We start from the raw sequence: 14,575 nt of genomic DNA on the forward strand, positions 1-14,575 counted from the left end.
TGTGTGTGTGTTCTGATGGCTCTCTCCACGAATGAAGAGGAGGTGGAGGGGTATATATAGCCTCCACACAAAATCCAACCGTTACACACAGTTTTCCAATCTCGGTGGGACCGAATCAACAAACTCGGTCGGACCGAAAAGGTAAACCTAATGACCGTTAGAGATTTTCGGTGGGACTGACATGCAACTCGGTAGGACCGATATGGTTAGGGTTTGGGCATAACGTAATCTCGGTGAGACCGATTACACAAACTCGGTGAGACCGAATTTGGTAATTAGCTAACCAGAGAGTTGGTCAGGCAAACTCGGTGGGACCGATTTGCTCTTTCGGTGAGACCGAAAAGTTACAAAAAGGAAACACTGAATTTACATTGCAATCTCGGTGGGACCGATTCGCTCTTTCGGTGAGACCGAAAAGTTACAAAAGGGAAACAGAGAGTTTGCAATCCCATCTCGGTGAGACCGAGATCCCTATCGGTAGAACCGAATTGCTAGGGTTTGGCAGTGGCTTATGACAAGTGAAACTCGGTGGCGCCGGATAGAAAGAATCGGTAGGACCGAGTTTGGCTTAGGGTTTAGGTCATATGTGGATATGGGAAAGTAGTTGAGGGTTTTGGAGCATATCACTAAGCACATGAAGCAAGAGGCTCATTAAGCAACACCTCATCCCTCCTTGATAGTATTGGCTTTTCCTAAAGACTCAATGTGATCTTGGATCACTTTAATATGAAATGAAGAGTCTTGAGCTTTTGAGCTTGAGCCAATCCTTTGTCCTTAGCATTTTGAGGGTTCCACTTTCACCATCCATGCCATGCCAATCATTGAGCTTTCCTGAAATAATCATCTTGGAATAGCATTAGCTCAATGAGCTATATGTTGTTAAGAATTACCAAAACCACCTAGGGATAGTTGCACTTTCACTCCTGAGCATCTCCGCTCGGTCCAGTGGCACCAGCGTGCTCCTGGAGCTCCCAGGAATCCGCCCCGCCGCTTAGCTCGCTCGTCAGCCTAGCACAGCGCCTCGCCCGTGCTAAGCCGAACTCCGGCCGCCGCCAACCGTTGTTGCAGTCGTCGTTTCCGGCCTCCTCTCGCCTAGCCGCATGCTCTGTTGGATGCGGCGCACGTCCAGCAGCCCGTAGGGCCAAACAGCAAGTCGAACGGTCGCCGGACGGCGAATCCCGAGCACCTCCGCCGCCCCGTTTGGTCGCCGGCGGCTAGCCGCCGATGCGCTGACGTGGCCACCTAGTTAGGGCTAATCGCCCACTAATTAACCCCCCTGACCCACTTACACACGGGCCCCACCGGTTTAGTTAGTCAGCTAATGAAATTAGTTAGAACTAATCCAACCCCGTAGGACCCACGCGTCAGCTTTGACCTTGCTGACGTGGCCTTTGACCGGCCCCACACGTCAGTGACTCATGCCAGCGGTGTGTCACTGACCAGTGGGCCCCACTGGTCAGGTTTGACCTGCCAGCCACAGTTGACCTGATGACATCACTCTTTTGTCATGCTGACGCAGTAAAACCTTTTCTGGATTTTAAATAAATCTAAATGATTTATTTATTTTCAGAAAATATCCAAAACTTTGAAAAATCATAGAAATTAATCTATAACTCCAAATAAGATAAATTATAAATGAAAAATTATCAGAAAAATTCAAGGAATCTGTTTATGGCAATTGCATGCATGTTTGAACAACCTAGGGTTGCTGTACAGGGCAATTTGCATAAATGACATTTAAATAAGCACATATAGAGTTTGAATTTGAACCCTTGGTTCAAACCAACTTCATTTAATATGGTTGCTAGTTGCATTAGCTCAATCAACAGCATATTGCCATGACATTATCATGCATCATAATTGTTGCATTGCATTGATTGTGTTCCTCTTTGTTTGCCGGTATTTGTCCCCTCTCGATAGACGTGGTTCCGACGACGAGTTCGATGGCACCGATGAAGAACTATACTATCTTCAGAAGTGCCAGGCAAGCAAAAACCCCTTGTTCATTCCGATACAATCCCACTCTCTCGCTCCTGCTCTCTTTTACTGCATTAGGACAACAATGGTTCAACTGTTACATGTTGCGGTAGTTGAACCCCTTTCCTCTGCATGACCTGTCATTTCCACAGTAAATAGATGAAACCCACTAGCATGAGTAGGAGTTGTTTGAGCCCTGATGTGCCTACTCATTCATGCTTGTTTGTCATGCCTGCTACTGCTTAGAGTTGAGTCAGGTCTAATTTATCGGGGATGAATCGGAGGTGTGTAAACATGTCCTACTATTGAGAGCTAAGTGTGTGAACACGATTTGGTAAAGGTAGCGGTGAGAGGCCATGTAGGAGTACATGGTGGGTTGTCTCATTGAAACCGTCCTCAGGAACTGAGTTCTGTGTTTGTGATCCATGAACAGCTACTACCACTCATTGGGATCCTTAATTGACCCTCTCGGCTTCTTAATCACCCTAGTACTCTGTCCAGGAGTTGCAACTAGTTTCTGGTGTTTGTAGGTTATGTGTTGGCGGCCGTGCGTAGCGCTGACCCTAGGGGTGGGCTATGTTGCGGTAGATACACCATGGCACGGTGTACCGGGCGCCCGTTTGGTGTCTCAGGAACCCTGTTCACATCGTTCGGGGCCGTATGTGGAAACCTCGGCCGGACTCCCTGCGGATGGAACCTGAATAGGTGATAAATCTGGACTAGAGACTTAGGTGTTTAGGTAGGACGTGGCCGACACCCTCGTTGGGCTTCCGCTTGAAGGTTGCCGAGTACATGTCGTGTAAACGACGGTAAGTGGTGGGAGTGTGTGTGAAGAAGTACACCCCTGCAGGGTTATCATTATCTATTCGAATAGTCGGATTCCTCGGATATGGAAACTTGGACCCCTTCCATAGTTCATAGACAAGTGAAAGTGGTTACTCTAAAACTCGCAAGATAAGCATGAGTGCTATGGATGGCATTCTCGCAGGGAGACAGGAGCGGATTCATAGTGGTATATTGATATGGTGAATTTGTGGACTCGTGTGCGCCACCTCAAACGAGTTGCTTGCAGTCGTAGTTCAGGTTAGCCACTGAGTCAAAGCTGGCTTGCTGCAGTTAAACTCCACCACCCCCTTTGTTAATACCGATGCATATGTAGTTAGTTCTGATGTAAGTCTTGCTGAGTACAATTGTACTCACGTTTGCTTAATTTATGTTTTTGCAGAGAGGCTTCAGTCTCGCTAGTAGTTCCACGTGGACTTCGACGTTTAGCTTGATACCTCAGCTACGATCTTGTGCCCTCGGCAGGATCTGGTAGATAGTCAGGCTTCTTAGCCTTTTTCATTTGTACATGTCTGTACTCAGACATGTTAAGCTTCTGCTTGTGCCTTGATTTGTATGCTATGTTTGTTGGGTCATGAGACCCATGTTTGTAATATCCCGCTCCTCGGAGCCTAAGGATTAAGTACTTGAGTTGTAGAGTTATGTTGTGATGCCATGTTGTATTTACACATATCGAGCATATTGTGTGTATGATTGAAATGCTTGGTATGTGTGGGATCCGACAACCTAGTTGTTTATCCTTGGCAGCCTCTCTTATGGGGAAATGTAGTCTAGTGCTTCCATGAGCCATAGTAGTCTGCTACAGCCCGGTTCACCGGAGTCCTGCTAGCCCAGCACTACTGCTCAGGACACTTGACTGGCCGGCATGTGTTTCACTTCGTTCCTGTGTCTGTCCCTTTGGGGAAATGTCATGCGGTGACATCCGGAGTCCTGCCTAGCCTGCTACAGCCCGGGTTCCCGGAGTCCTGTTAGCCCAGTGCTACAGCCCGGATTCACACGCTGCTGACCGACATGCTCGATGTGATTCATGTATGCATGTCCCCATAGGTTAGTGCCGCTTTGGGTTCACGACTAGCCATGTCGGCCTGGATTCTCCATCATATGGATGCTAGCGACAATATCATATACGTGAGCCAAAAGTCACAAACGGTCCCGGGCCATGGTAAGGCGACACCCGTGGGAATACCGTGCATGAGGCCGCAAAGTGATATGAGGTGTTACCGGCTAGATCGATGTGATTTGGAATCGGGGTCCTGACAGACCAGCTGGTATCCTCCAACCTCTTGCCATTCCAGAATGGAAGTTTGACCATATTGGGATGGACTTCGTGACTGGATTTCCAAAGTCCAAGTGTGGCAATGATGCTATCTTCGTTGTCATCGACAAGCTCACTAAAGTGGCTCATTTCCTTCCTATCAAAGAATCTATCACAGCAGCTCAGTTGGCAGAGCTATATACCTCCAGGATTGTCTCTCTGCACGGCATTCCGCAGTTGATTTCTTCAGATCGTGGCAGCATCTTCACCTCCAAGTTCTGGGATTCTTTTCAGAACGCCATGGGCACCAACATTTGCTTCAGCACAGCTTTTCATCCTCAAACTAGTGGCCAGGTCGAGCGAGTAAATCAGATTCTTGAATATATGCTCAGGGCTTGTGTCATCTCTTTCGGTATGAAGTGGGAAGATTGCCTTCCATATGCCGAGTTCTCCTACAATAACAGCTTCCAAGCGAGTTCGGGCAAGGCCCCATTCGAGATTCTCTATGGCAGGAAGTGTCGTACTCCTCTTAACTGGTCAGAGACTGGTGAATGCCAACTTCTTGGCAATGACTTGATCACAGAGGCTGAAGAAATGTGCAAAGTCATTCGTGAAAATCTCAAATCCACGCAATCGCGCCAGAAGAGTTACTATGATAGCAAGCATCGTGACTTGGCTTTCGAGATCGGAGATCATGTCTACCTCCGCGTCTCTCCAATGAAAGGTACTCGTTGCTTCGGTATCAAAGGGAAGCTTGCCACTAGATACGTGGGTCCTTTCAAGATCATTGGCAAAAGAGGTGATCTCGCCTATCAACTTGAGCTTCCATCCAACTTTGCAAACGTGCACGACGTGTTTCATGTCTCTCAACTCCGCAAGTGTTTCAAGACTCCTGACCGCACCATCAACTTCGAAGACATTGATCTCCAAGAAGACATGTCTTATCGTGAGCACCCAGTTGCTATTCTTGAAGAAACTGAGCGCAAGACTCGCAACATGTCTATCAAATTCCTGAAAGTCAAGTGGTCACATCATTCCGACCGTGAAGCCACCTGGGAACGCGAGGATCACCTCCGTTCTGAGTACCCGGAGTTTTTCAGTCCTAGATCTTGAGACGAGATCCTTTCGTAGTGGTGGAGTGTTGTAACACCCCGTATGTAACATGCCATATTTGTATTCCAACTCTTGCCATTTCCGGCACTAAGTTATGTTATTTCCTCGTTGTCGGGTTTTGTCTTCGTGTGCTTTTGTCTTTGTCATGCATCTCATGTCATGTCATCATGTGCATTGCATTTGCATACGTGTTCGTCTCATGCATCCGAGCATTTTCCCCGTAGTCCGTTTTGCATTCCGGCGCTCCTATGTCCTCCAGTGTCCCTTTCTACATCTTTTCGTGTGTGGGTGTTAAATGTTTTGATTGGACCGAGACTTGTCATGCGGCCTTGGTTTACTACCGGTAGACCGCCTGTCAAGTTTCGTGCCATTTGTACTTCGTTTGATACTCCAATGGTTAACCGAGGGACCGAAAAGGCCTCGTGTGTGTTGCAGCCCAACACCCCTCCAAAGTGGCCCAAAACCCACCTAAACCCTCTCCATCACCTAGGCCGTTCGATCACGATCGCGTGGCCGAAAACCCTGCTCAATTTGGAGCCTCCTAGCTCCTCCTACCTATAAAAAGGCTTTCTCCCCCGAAATTTCGGGTCATTTCCAACCCTAGACCTAGTCCCCCTCGTCTCTCCGCGCGCCGGATGTGTCCCTGGCCGGCCGTTGGCCGCCGCCGAGGCCCGCTCGGCCCGAGTCAGGCCCCCGAGCCCAACACCTCCCGCGCCGCCGCCCGACTCCGCTCCTTGTCGCGCCGCTTCTCTCCCTCCACCGCGCCGCCACCCGCGCCGGCCGTAGCTGCTCATCGGCCGAGGCGCCTCGCCTCTCACCGGCGCCGCCGCCCGGAGCCTCCTCGTCGCCGGTGTGCCCCGGGTCCAGCGAGCCCCTCCTCTCCGGCGTCCACCTCCGACGGCTACAGTAACTCCGGTGGCTACAGTAACTCCGGCGCAGACCATCCTCGAAGTCCGCGCCCGATCCCGATCTGGATCTGGATCTCGGTTGACCTAATATGCCCTAACCCTAATTTTTTATGCACTTTTCATCGCATCATATCTCCACATCCGTGGCTCCGTTTTGGACGTGTAGCATATCAAAATGTTCGTCTCGACGAGTACTTCATTTCATCTCATTGCATCATGTTCATTTGAGCTCATCTTGATGCCCTAAATGCTGTTGGAAGAGTGCTAGTTTCTGTTAGTTTCAGTTTCATATCAGCAATTGGATATTTGTCATTTTTGCCATGATTGATGTGTGCCTCCTATGAACTTGAGCCCTACATGTGTTTTGAAGTATGCCATGCCATCTTTAGAGGGGTGTATGCCATGTATTTTTTTAATCTCTGTGGTGACTAGGACAAGCATGCAAAGTAGCTTACTTAATGTTGCTGATTTCAGGGACTTCGAAATATTCTAAGTCTTTGCCCTGTTGATATTTGTATGCCATGTATTCATGTTGCTATCGAGTGATCCGCGCCTCTTTTGAGCATGATCAGTAAGGATGTTTTGTAGATATTGTGGTGCTCTATCCATCCATGTCTTTCTTTGCAATTATGGAGCACCCTAGCTTGAGTCAATCGAGCTCTACTTTTGCTATAAGATGTTCCTGGCAGAATGTTTACATGTTAAGCATTTTTGTCGAGCTTGTTGTAGTTGATCCATGCATGCTATGTTGTTGTTCTTGCCATGTCTAGCTTCTATGCCATGTCCACTTGCTGGGTGTATGCCTAGTTTATCATGCAATGCCTTGTGGTGAGTGCATCGAGCTCGTAAACATGCCTACTTGATATCTGTTTTGTCATGTTCCAGTTTTCTACTAAGTCTGAATCTGTTAACGTTAATTGCTATGTTCACATGGATGCCATTGTATTTTCTGATCCCTTTTGGCTTATGGTCAGTAAGGGACTTTTGTTGTATGCTTTGAGTAGCTTCATGCCATGCCTTGCTTTGCCATGATATGTTCCTGTAGCATGTAGTATTCATGCTCTAAACATTGTTTCCTGATGTTGAATTCCTGACTTGTTAATTTCACTAAGTTTGTAACCTGGTATCTTTTGTACTTTTGCCATGCTTGTTTGAACCTGTTATTGAGTGAATTAGCCATAGCTCAGTGTTCATCTTTTGTCAAGAATCTTGAGTGGATCCCTGCCATGTTTTTTGTTGCCATGTTAGAGTGCTGTAGCTTGTTGTTCTTGATGAATTTAGATGGCCTCATGCTGCTAATCGCAGACCGGTGCCATATTTGTTTTGCTTGTCATTTCCAAATCGTGCATCCCATTCCGGTGATCCTTATATCGATTTCGACCGAGATCAACTCCTCTTTCCAGTGGCACTCTTGGTTTTCCAAGTTGAGGCCAGGTTCAATCATTCCTTTCTGAATCATGCATATGCATCGCATACCGCATCCCGCATATCATGCCATGTTTTGCATCATGTTGTTTGTGCATTGCACATGGTTGATTGTGTCTCCCTTTGCTTATTGTTCTTGCTTGGGTAGAGCCGGGAGACGAGTACGTGATCGAGGAGCCCGTTGAGTATGTTTACGAGGATCAAGTCAACTCGGAGAACTTTGCAGGCAAGATGATCATACCCTCAAAATCACTTCTATCTTTGCTTGCTAGATGCTCGCTCTTTTGCTATGCCTATGCTACGATACCAATCACTTTCTTATCATGCCCCCATATTGCCATGTCAAACCTCTAACCCACCTGGTCCTAGCAAACCGTTGTTTGGCTATGTTACCGCTTTGCTCAGCCCCTCTTATAGCGTTGCTAGTTGCAGGTGAAGATTGGAGTTTGTTCCTTGTTGGAACATGCTTATTGTTGGGATATCATTATTATATCTTGTCTATTTTAATGCACCTATATACTTGGTAAAGGGTGGAAGGCTCGGCCTTATGCCTGGTGTTTTGTTCCACTTTTGCCGCCCTAGTTTCCGTCATACCGGTGTTATGTTCCTTAATTTTGCATTCCTTACACGGTTGGGTTATAATGGGAACCCCTTGACAGTTCGCCTTGAATAAAACTCTTCCAGCAATGCCCAATATTGGTTTTACCATTCGCCACCTAGCCTTTTCCCTTGGGTTTCGCGGACTCAAGGGTCATCTTTATTTTAACCACCACCACCCCCAGGCCAGTGCTTCTCTAAGTGCTGGTCCAACCTGAGCGATGTCCGGGGCTACCAGGGGCAACTCTGGGCTGGCCTACCCGACGTCTGGCTCATCTGAGTGTGCCCTGAGAACGAGATATGTGCAGCTCCTATCGGGATTTGTCGGCACATTCGGGTGGCTTTGCTGGTTTAGTTTACCATTGTCGAGATTTCTTGTAACCGGGATTCCGAGTCTGATCGGATTGTCTTGGGAGAAGGAATATCCTTCGTTGACCGTGAGAGCTTGTGATGGGCTAAGTTGGGACACCCCTGCAGGGATTTGAACTTTCGAAAGCCGTGCCCGCGGTTATGGGTAGATGGGAATTTATTAATGTCCGGAGGTAGAAAACCTTAAACATAACTTAATTAAAATGAATCTACGGAGTGTGTGGCCGTGATGGTCTCTTTTCGGCGGAATCCAGGAAGAGAACACGGTCTCGAGTTATGTTTGACGTAGGTTGTTCTAGGATCACTTCTTGATCATAGTTTATCGACCGTGCATTTGCCTTCTCTTCTCGCTCTCTTTTGCGTATGTTAGCCAACATATATGCTAGTCGCTTGCTGCAGCTCCACATCATACTTTTACCCTTCCTATAAGCTTAAATAGTCTTGATCGCGAGGGTGTGAGATTGATGAGTCCCCGTGACTCACAGATTCCTTCCAAAACCAGATGCAGGGACCGATGATACCGCTCCAGGTGATTCGACTGAGCTCACGTGGGAGTTCGATGAGGACTCAGGACAATACTACATTTCCTTTCCAGGCGATCAGTAGTGGTGCCCAGTTGGGGCGATCAGGGACTTTGTCCCATTTGGGGTTGTTCTTTATTTTGGTTCCGTAGTCGGACCTTGAGTGTAACTGGATGAATGTAATGATATTTATGCTATTTGTGTGACGTGGCGAGTGTAAGCCAACTATGTATCTCTTTTTCCCTTATTTATTACATGGGTTGTGTGAAGATTACCTCACTTGCGACATTACTTTCAATGCAGTTATGCCTCTAAGTCGTGCTTCGACACGTGGGAGATATAGCCGCATCGAGGGCATTACAGGCGGCTACCCACTTGGCACTTCGGGGAGCTGTGATATGAAACCACTCCCGTTGCCATAAACTGGACACCTCTGGGAAGGAACCCTCTGGCCACGGAACATCAGCATTTTTGCTTATTACAGCGCCTCCGCACTCTGGGTGTCGCCCCTCAATCATCTTCGGCTTCACATTGAAAGACTTGAGCCACAGGCCGAAGTGTGGGGTAATGCGGAGAAAGGCCTCACACACGACAATGAATGACCAGATGTGAAGGAGGGAATCCGTGGCCAGGTCATGGAAATCCAGCCCATAATAGAACACGAGCCCCCTAACAAAGGGATCCAGAGCGAGGCCTAGCCCTCAGAGGAAGTGAGAGATGAATACAACGCTCTCGCTGGGTTCGGGAGTGGGAATGACCTGCCCTCGAGCAGGCAGCCTGTGCAAGATTTCAAGGGTCAAATACCTGGCCTCTCTCAGCTTCTTGGTGTCTTCCTCTGTGATAGAGGAAGGCATTCACCGACCTTGAAGGTTGGATCCGGACATGGTTGAAGGTCCGAAGCGCCTGACCTGAGCCTTGGGTGTTGGAACTCAAGGCGGGGGAAGGATTCGATTGAGCACGAGGGGGCAAAAGACAAGCCTTGGCCTCTTTATGAAGAGGGTGAATATCAAGCGTCCTCCTCGTGGCCGTTTGGGACTTGCCTAAAATCGAGGAGTCATACCAACGGGCACGATTGGGTTACCCACGTCCGTATTGATGAGAATCCCGTAATAAGGGGGACACGCTCTCTGCTTTGACAAGACGTGTCAGGAAAACCGCCTCGCGATATGTGAAGTGCTGGTTGAGAAAAACGGTTCGAATAATGACCGTGCCATGGCATGATGCCATGCTGTCAAACGCGTCAGCAGATTAGATTTGTGGAAATATTATTCTCTCTGCGGTGGTATGTGGAACTTGTTTTTCAGAGCCGGACACTATCCTAGTGTTCAAAATCTTCTATGAAGTATTCGGAGGAAGAATCCGGCTTGCAATGCCGAAGACAAATCTGCGCGCCGAACTCATCGTCATTGAAGCCTGGTTCAGGGGCTACTGGGGGAGTCCTGGATTAGGGGGTCTCCGGACAGTCAGACTATATCCTTTGGCCGGACTGTTGGACTATGAAAATACAAGATTGAAGACTTCGTCTCGTGTCCGAATGGGACTTTCCTTGGCGTGGAAGGCAAGCTTGGCAATACGGATATGTAGATCTCCTCCCTTGTAACCGACTTTGTGTAACCCTAGCCCCCCCTCTGGTGTCTATATAAACCGGAGGGTTTAGTCCGTAGGACAACAACAATCATACCATAGGCTAGCTTCTAGGGTTTTAGCCTCTACGATCTCATGGTAGATCAACTCTTGTAATACTCATATCATCAAGATCAATCAAGCAGGATGTAGGGTATTACCTCCATTGAGAGGGTCCGAACCTGGGTAAACATCGTGTCTCCTACCTCCTGTTACCATCCGACTTAGACGCACAGTTCGAGACCCCCTATCTGAAATCTGCCGGTTTTGACACCAGAGCGCGCACTGCGTCAACAAATTAAAATGACGAGATTGTCAGACTGTGCAACGTCGACAGGTAAACTGCAGAAAGGATTACCTGGCTTCCGTACGTTTACTGGGTCCAAAAGCCTGTATGCTAATTTCTACCGAGAGAAACCTACATGCATGTAACGTGTGCGTCCAAGCAAAGGACTCCAGCATGTACACGTTTTTCTTAGGAAAGGTTAATTGGCCTGCGTGCCTGAAAGGTTAATTGGCCTGCGTGCCTAATTGCCGTGCCTAATTGGCCGGTTGTAATTAAACAAGAATTGGTTCGGTTAGGATTTTTAGAAGAAGGTAGTACAAGTCGGTTCCGATCGGTCCGGCCGGCTGGACTAGTATTTATAGCTATCAGATCGGATCACCAGGCTGGTTATATTGGGGAGTAACTTAAGTTAATGTTATGCATATGACACTAGTCTAAATTATTATCTTTATAATGTAAAATAATATAATAATAGTAACATAGGTGGCTTCATTTATTAGCTCGTAGACTCATCTTGTCTTAAAAAACGCTATGTTACCACCTCTCATTAATTACTTGCCATATAAGCAGAATTTTCTCAAAGTGCATTATGTTATTAGCTAAGTTACTCCCACTATGACTAGCCTTAGGGGGGCAGTTTTATTTTTGGTTGTCGAACAAAGACTGGCAAGCCGGGGTATACCTCCCCGTAGCGAGTTAATTTGTGCGTTTCTGTCGAGGAGCTTAAATTATTGCTTTGTGTTTTTGGTAAGGGATTAGAGACACTATCTCTAGTTTGTTGTTGATCCGTGGAGGATCGTCCACGTGCTTCCTTTCTTGGATGTGCATGTTATTTCTGTGGTGATTGCATCTACCAGATCGCGAGCGCCACATCATTCCTGATGAATCGTACCGTGAAAGATTGGGAAAGCATTCGTGCCATCGTTTTTCTGTTGAAGGTCGCATCATAGTGTCACCGCCGCGCACCGTCTGGCATGGCAAAGCCGTGAAGGAGGAGGTGCCCCATGTGACCACTAAGGCGCGCGGGCACCTCCTCCACTACCTTGGTGGTTGCGGCGATAGTGTCTCCTCTTCATCGCGGAGCATCATGGAGACCGAGGAGAGGGCGGTCAGGGAGGCGGCGCGGCGCGAGCGCTGCAACGCGGCACGTCGCTTGGCCTTCCCGAAGTCCTATGAAGCGCCGGCCTGGGTCAGTGCGGATCCCAACCCTGCGAAGGTATGGGCCTAGCACCGATCGCTAAGCACCGCGGAGACGTTCGTGCGGCGACATAGGGGCCTCGACGGGGACCTCAACAAGATCGCCTAGATGGTCACTCAGCGACGGCAATGCCGCTGCCAGTAGGGGAAAGGGAACCTAGGGCTCCCTGGCAAGGGTTGGTATTTTTCGAGGTGGCCCTCCGCACATCACAGGAGGAAGCAGAGCAGGCGGTGGCTGGCAGTGCTTTCTCACCTTTCCGGCACTAGAAAGACCACTCCGATGATGACAATGGTGAAGGCAGGGACGGCGACGGAGGTGCCAACGGCCAGCCCGACCATGCCTAGGTTTTTTTAGGTTTTATTTGTTGAACGGATGGAATATCATCCAATTTATGTAGAATATATAGAACTTATTTCTGTTTGAATTCCATCGTTTTTGTATGGTTTACATCCAAATTTGTTTGTATCACGGGCGTTTACAGTGAGCGTTAGATGACCGGCTTCCGTATCACTGTCGGTGGATGCGTTGACGGATAATACTATGCCCATCTTGAGGGCCGACGTTTGGAGACGCCATTAGCCATACTAATTGTTTGCATGGATGCATGCGTAGTACGTACTCAAATGTAAAGCTATCAATTCAATTTTAATATTGTTTTCATCATGATTTATTATGGATTAAATCAACCAGAAAATTGCTAATGTATTCAGCAATTTCTTTACTCCACCGGGGTAGTTTTGCCTTGTCCTATCATGTAGCGGCATATATAAAGAGGGCAGTGTCGCCGTGGTGGAATATATCTACAATGATACGGATTTCCGTACTCTTATTGTACTGTTGGAGTAGTTACTTGGACAGATAAACGGATTGATCCATGATTAATTAATTTCAAGCACGTACGTGTCCCTCTAGCTGCAGATGGAACTTGCAGAAGATATTTCCATTGATTAGCCTGGTGCTGCAGATCAGCTACTCCTTCGAGGAAGCTCCCCTCCAATTAACTTTGCACAACATGAACTATCCATTAACTCAAGTCAAATCTGACATGCTTTTTTAAGTCAATATATGCATGGCACGATGTTCTAGAGATAACCATGCATGTAAGTTTACTCCCACTATGGATACGGAGTAACCCTAGAAGGAAGCAAAGGTGCAGGAAGCTGCTGGCTTACGATGGAGATTAACCAGTTTACTGTCGGCTGTCAAGTCGTCGCCTACTCGGGCAAACAAGATTAGCGTGATCGGGAGCCGATACGCTTGACATAAAAATGAGCCCACTAGGTCAGGCACAAGCACGGCTCCAACGTACATTTGCAAGATCACCTCAACGCTATAAATACCCATGCATTTCCATGGTCTACCATCAACCAATCTCATCTAGCAGTTGGCTACACTCTCACAATGGCTGCCATTAAGCTTGTGTCACTTAGCTTGGTTGTGCTACTGAGCATTGGGTTAGCCAGCGCCACTAGGGTAGTTAGATACGCCAGCTCAACGGGGACAGGCTCGGGAGTGGGGAATGGTGGTGGCACTGTGAACGGCAGCGGTGGAGGGACTGGGAGTGGCAATGGGAATGCCTATAGTGGTAGTAGTGGAGCCCATGCAAATGCGGGAGGGGGCGGTAGCGGGGGTGGTGCGTCGCAGGATGGTGGCACCGGACATGGCGCTGGGTCCGGCGACGGCTCAAGCTCTAGCTATACGAGCGACGGAAGATATAGTTATGGTGGTGATTCTTATGCAGGCGGTAATGGTGCCGGCAGCGGCGGCGGACAGGCAGCGGGCCCTGGTTCCAGCGGTTACGGAGCCGGTGGTGGTGCTGGTTCTGGCTCTAGCGCGGCAAGTGGTGGCTGGTACCCATATGCGAATGCGAATGCTAACGGTAACGGTGGAGGCACAGGAACTGGTCAGAACGGCGGCAGCGGTGGCGGCACGGGAGGTGGCAGCGGTAATGCTGGTGCATACCCTTAAGTTATCTCTATTTATGTGATAGATCTGAAGATGGAGCCCAGAATTTCATGTTTTTTCTTTCTTTCTGTTTGCACCTTGTGGCTCCGTTAGTTTGCGGCGTTTAAGTTCTTGTATGCTTTTTCATGTATACTAGTATGGATGAATCAATAAAGGGCCCCATCAACTTGTGTTATTACTCTTCGCTACCTCGGAATTTCAATTCATGTTTCTTGTCTCTGTACTAGCAAGATGCCCCGTGCATTGCATGGAACATCAAGACGCATTTTTTTTACAAAACACCTATTGTGATTGACCCATGCGAGAGTAATTCCATGTGTAAAAACTAATGATATCTCGAGAAAGAGGAGAGATAAGGTGAGGAGTGGGGCATGATGGTGATTGGTGGTCGGGCTGAGCGAAGGCATGGGGATGGACGACACCGGCAGCGGTCACCATGCCAGATTGTTCCAAAGGCTTCCTTTTTTAATTGCTCACCAATAAGGTTGTGGGAGA

The 14,575-nt window shown here is 48.2% G+C and overlaps 1 protein-coding gene across 1 annotated transcript; it reads left to right on the top strand.

Moving 5' to 3' along the window:
- The first annotated feature begins 13,464 nt into the window (after window positions 1-13,464).
- Window positions 13,465-14,255, top strand: LOC125522612 (uncharacterized). Its single transcript, XM_048687655.2, has one exon. It carries the CDS (start codon window positions 13,517-13,519, stop codon window positions 14,081-14,083), a length of 567 nt encoding a protein of 188 aa, XP_048543612.1. The 5' UTR covers window positions 13,465-13,516; the 3' UTR covers window positions 14,084-14,255.
- Window positions 14,256-14,575: the final 320 nt, after the last annotated feature.

The sequence above is a fragment of the Triticum urartu genome, chromosome 7A, assembly GCF_056163025.1.
Source record: "Triticum urartu cultivar PI428250 chromosome 7A, HENAU_Tu73, whole genome shotgun sequence".
NCBI classification, from domain to species: Eukaryota; Viridiplantae; Streptophyta; class Magnoliopsida; order Poales; family Poaceae; genus Triticum; species Triticum urartu.

Excerpts from the sequence above, each read along its gene's own strand:
- LOC125522612 (XM_048687655.2), top strand. The coding sequence starts at position 13,517 with ATGGCTGCCATTAAGCTTGTGTCACTTAGCTTGGTTGTGCTACTGAGC.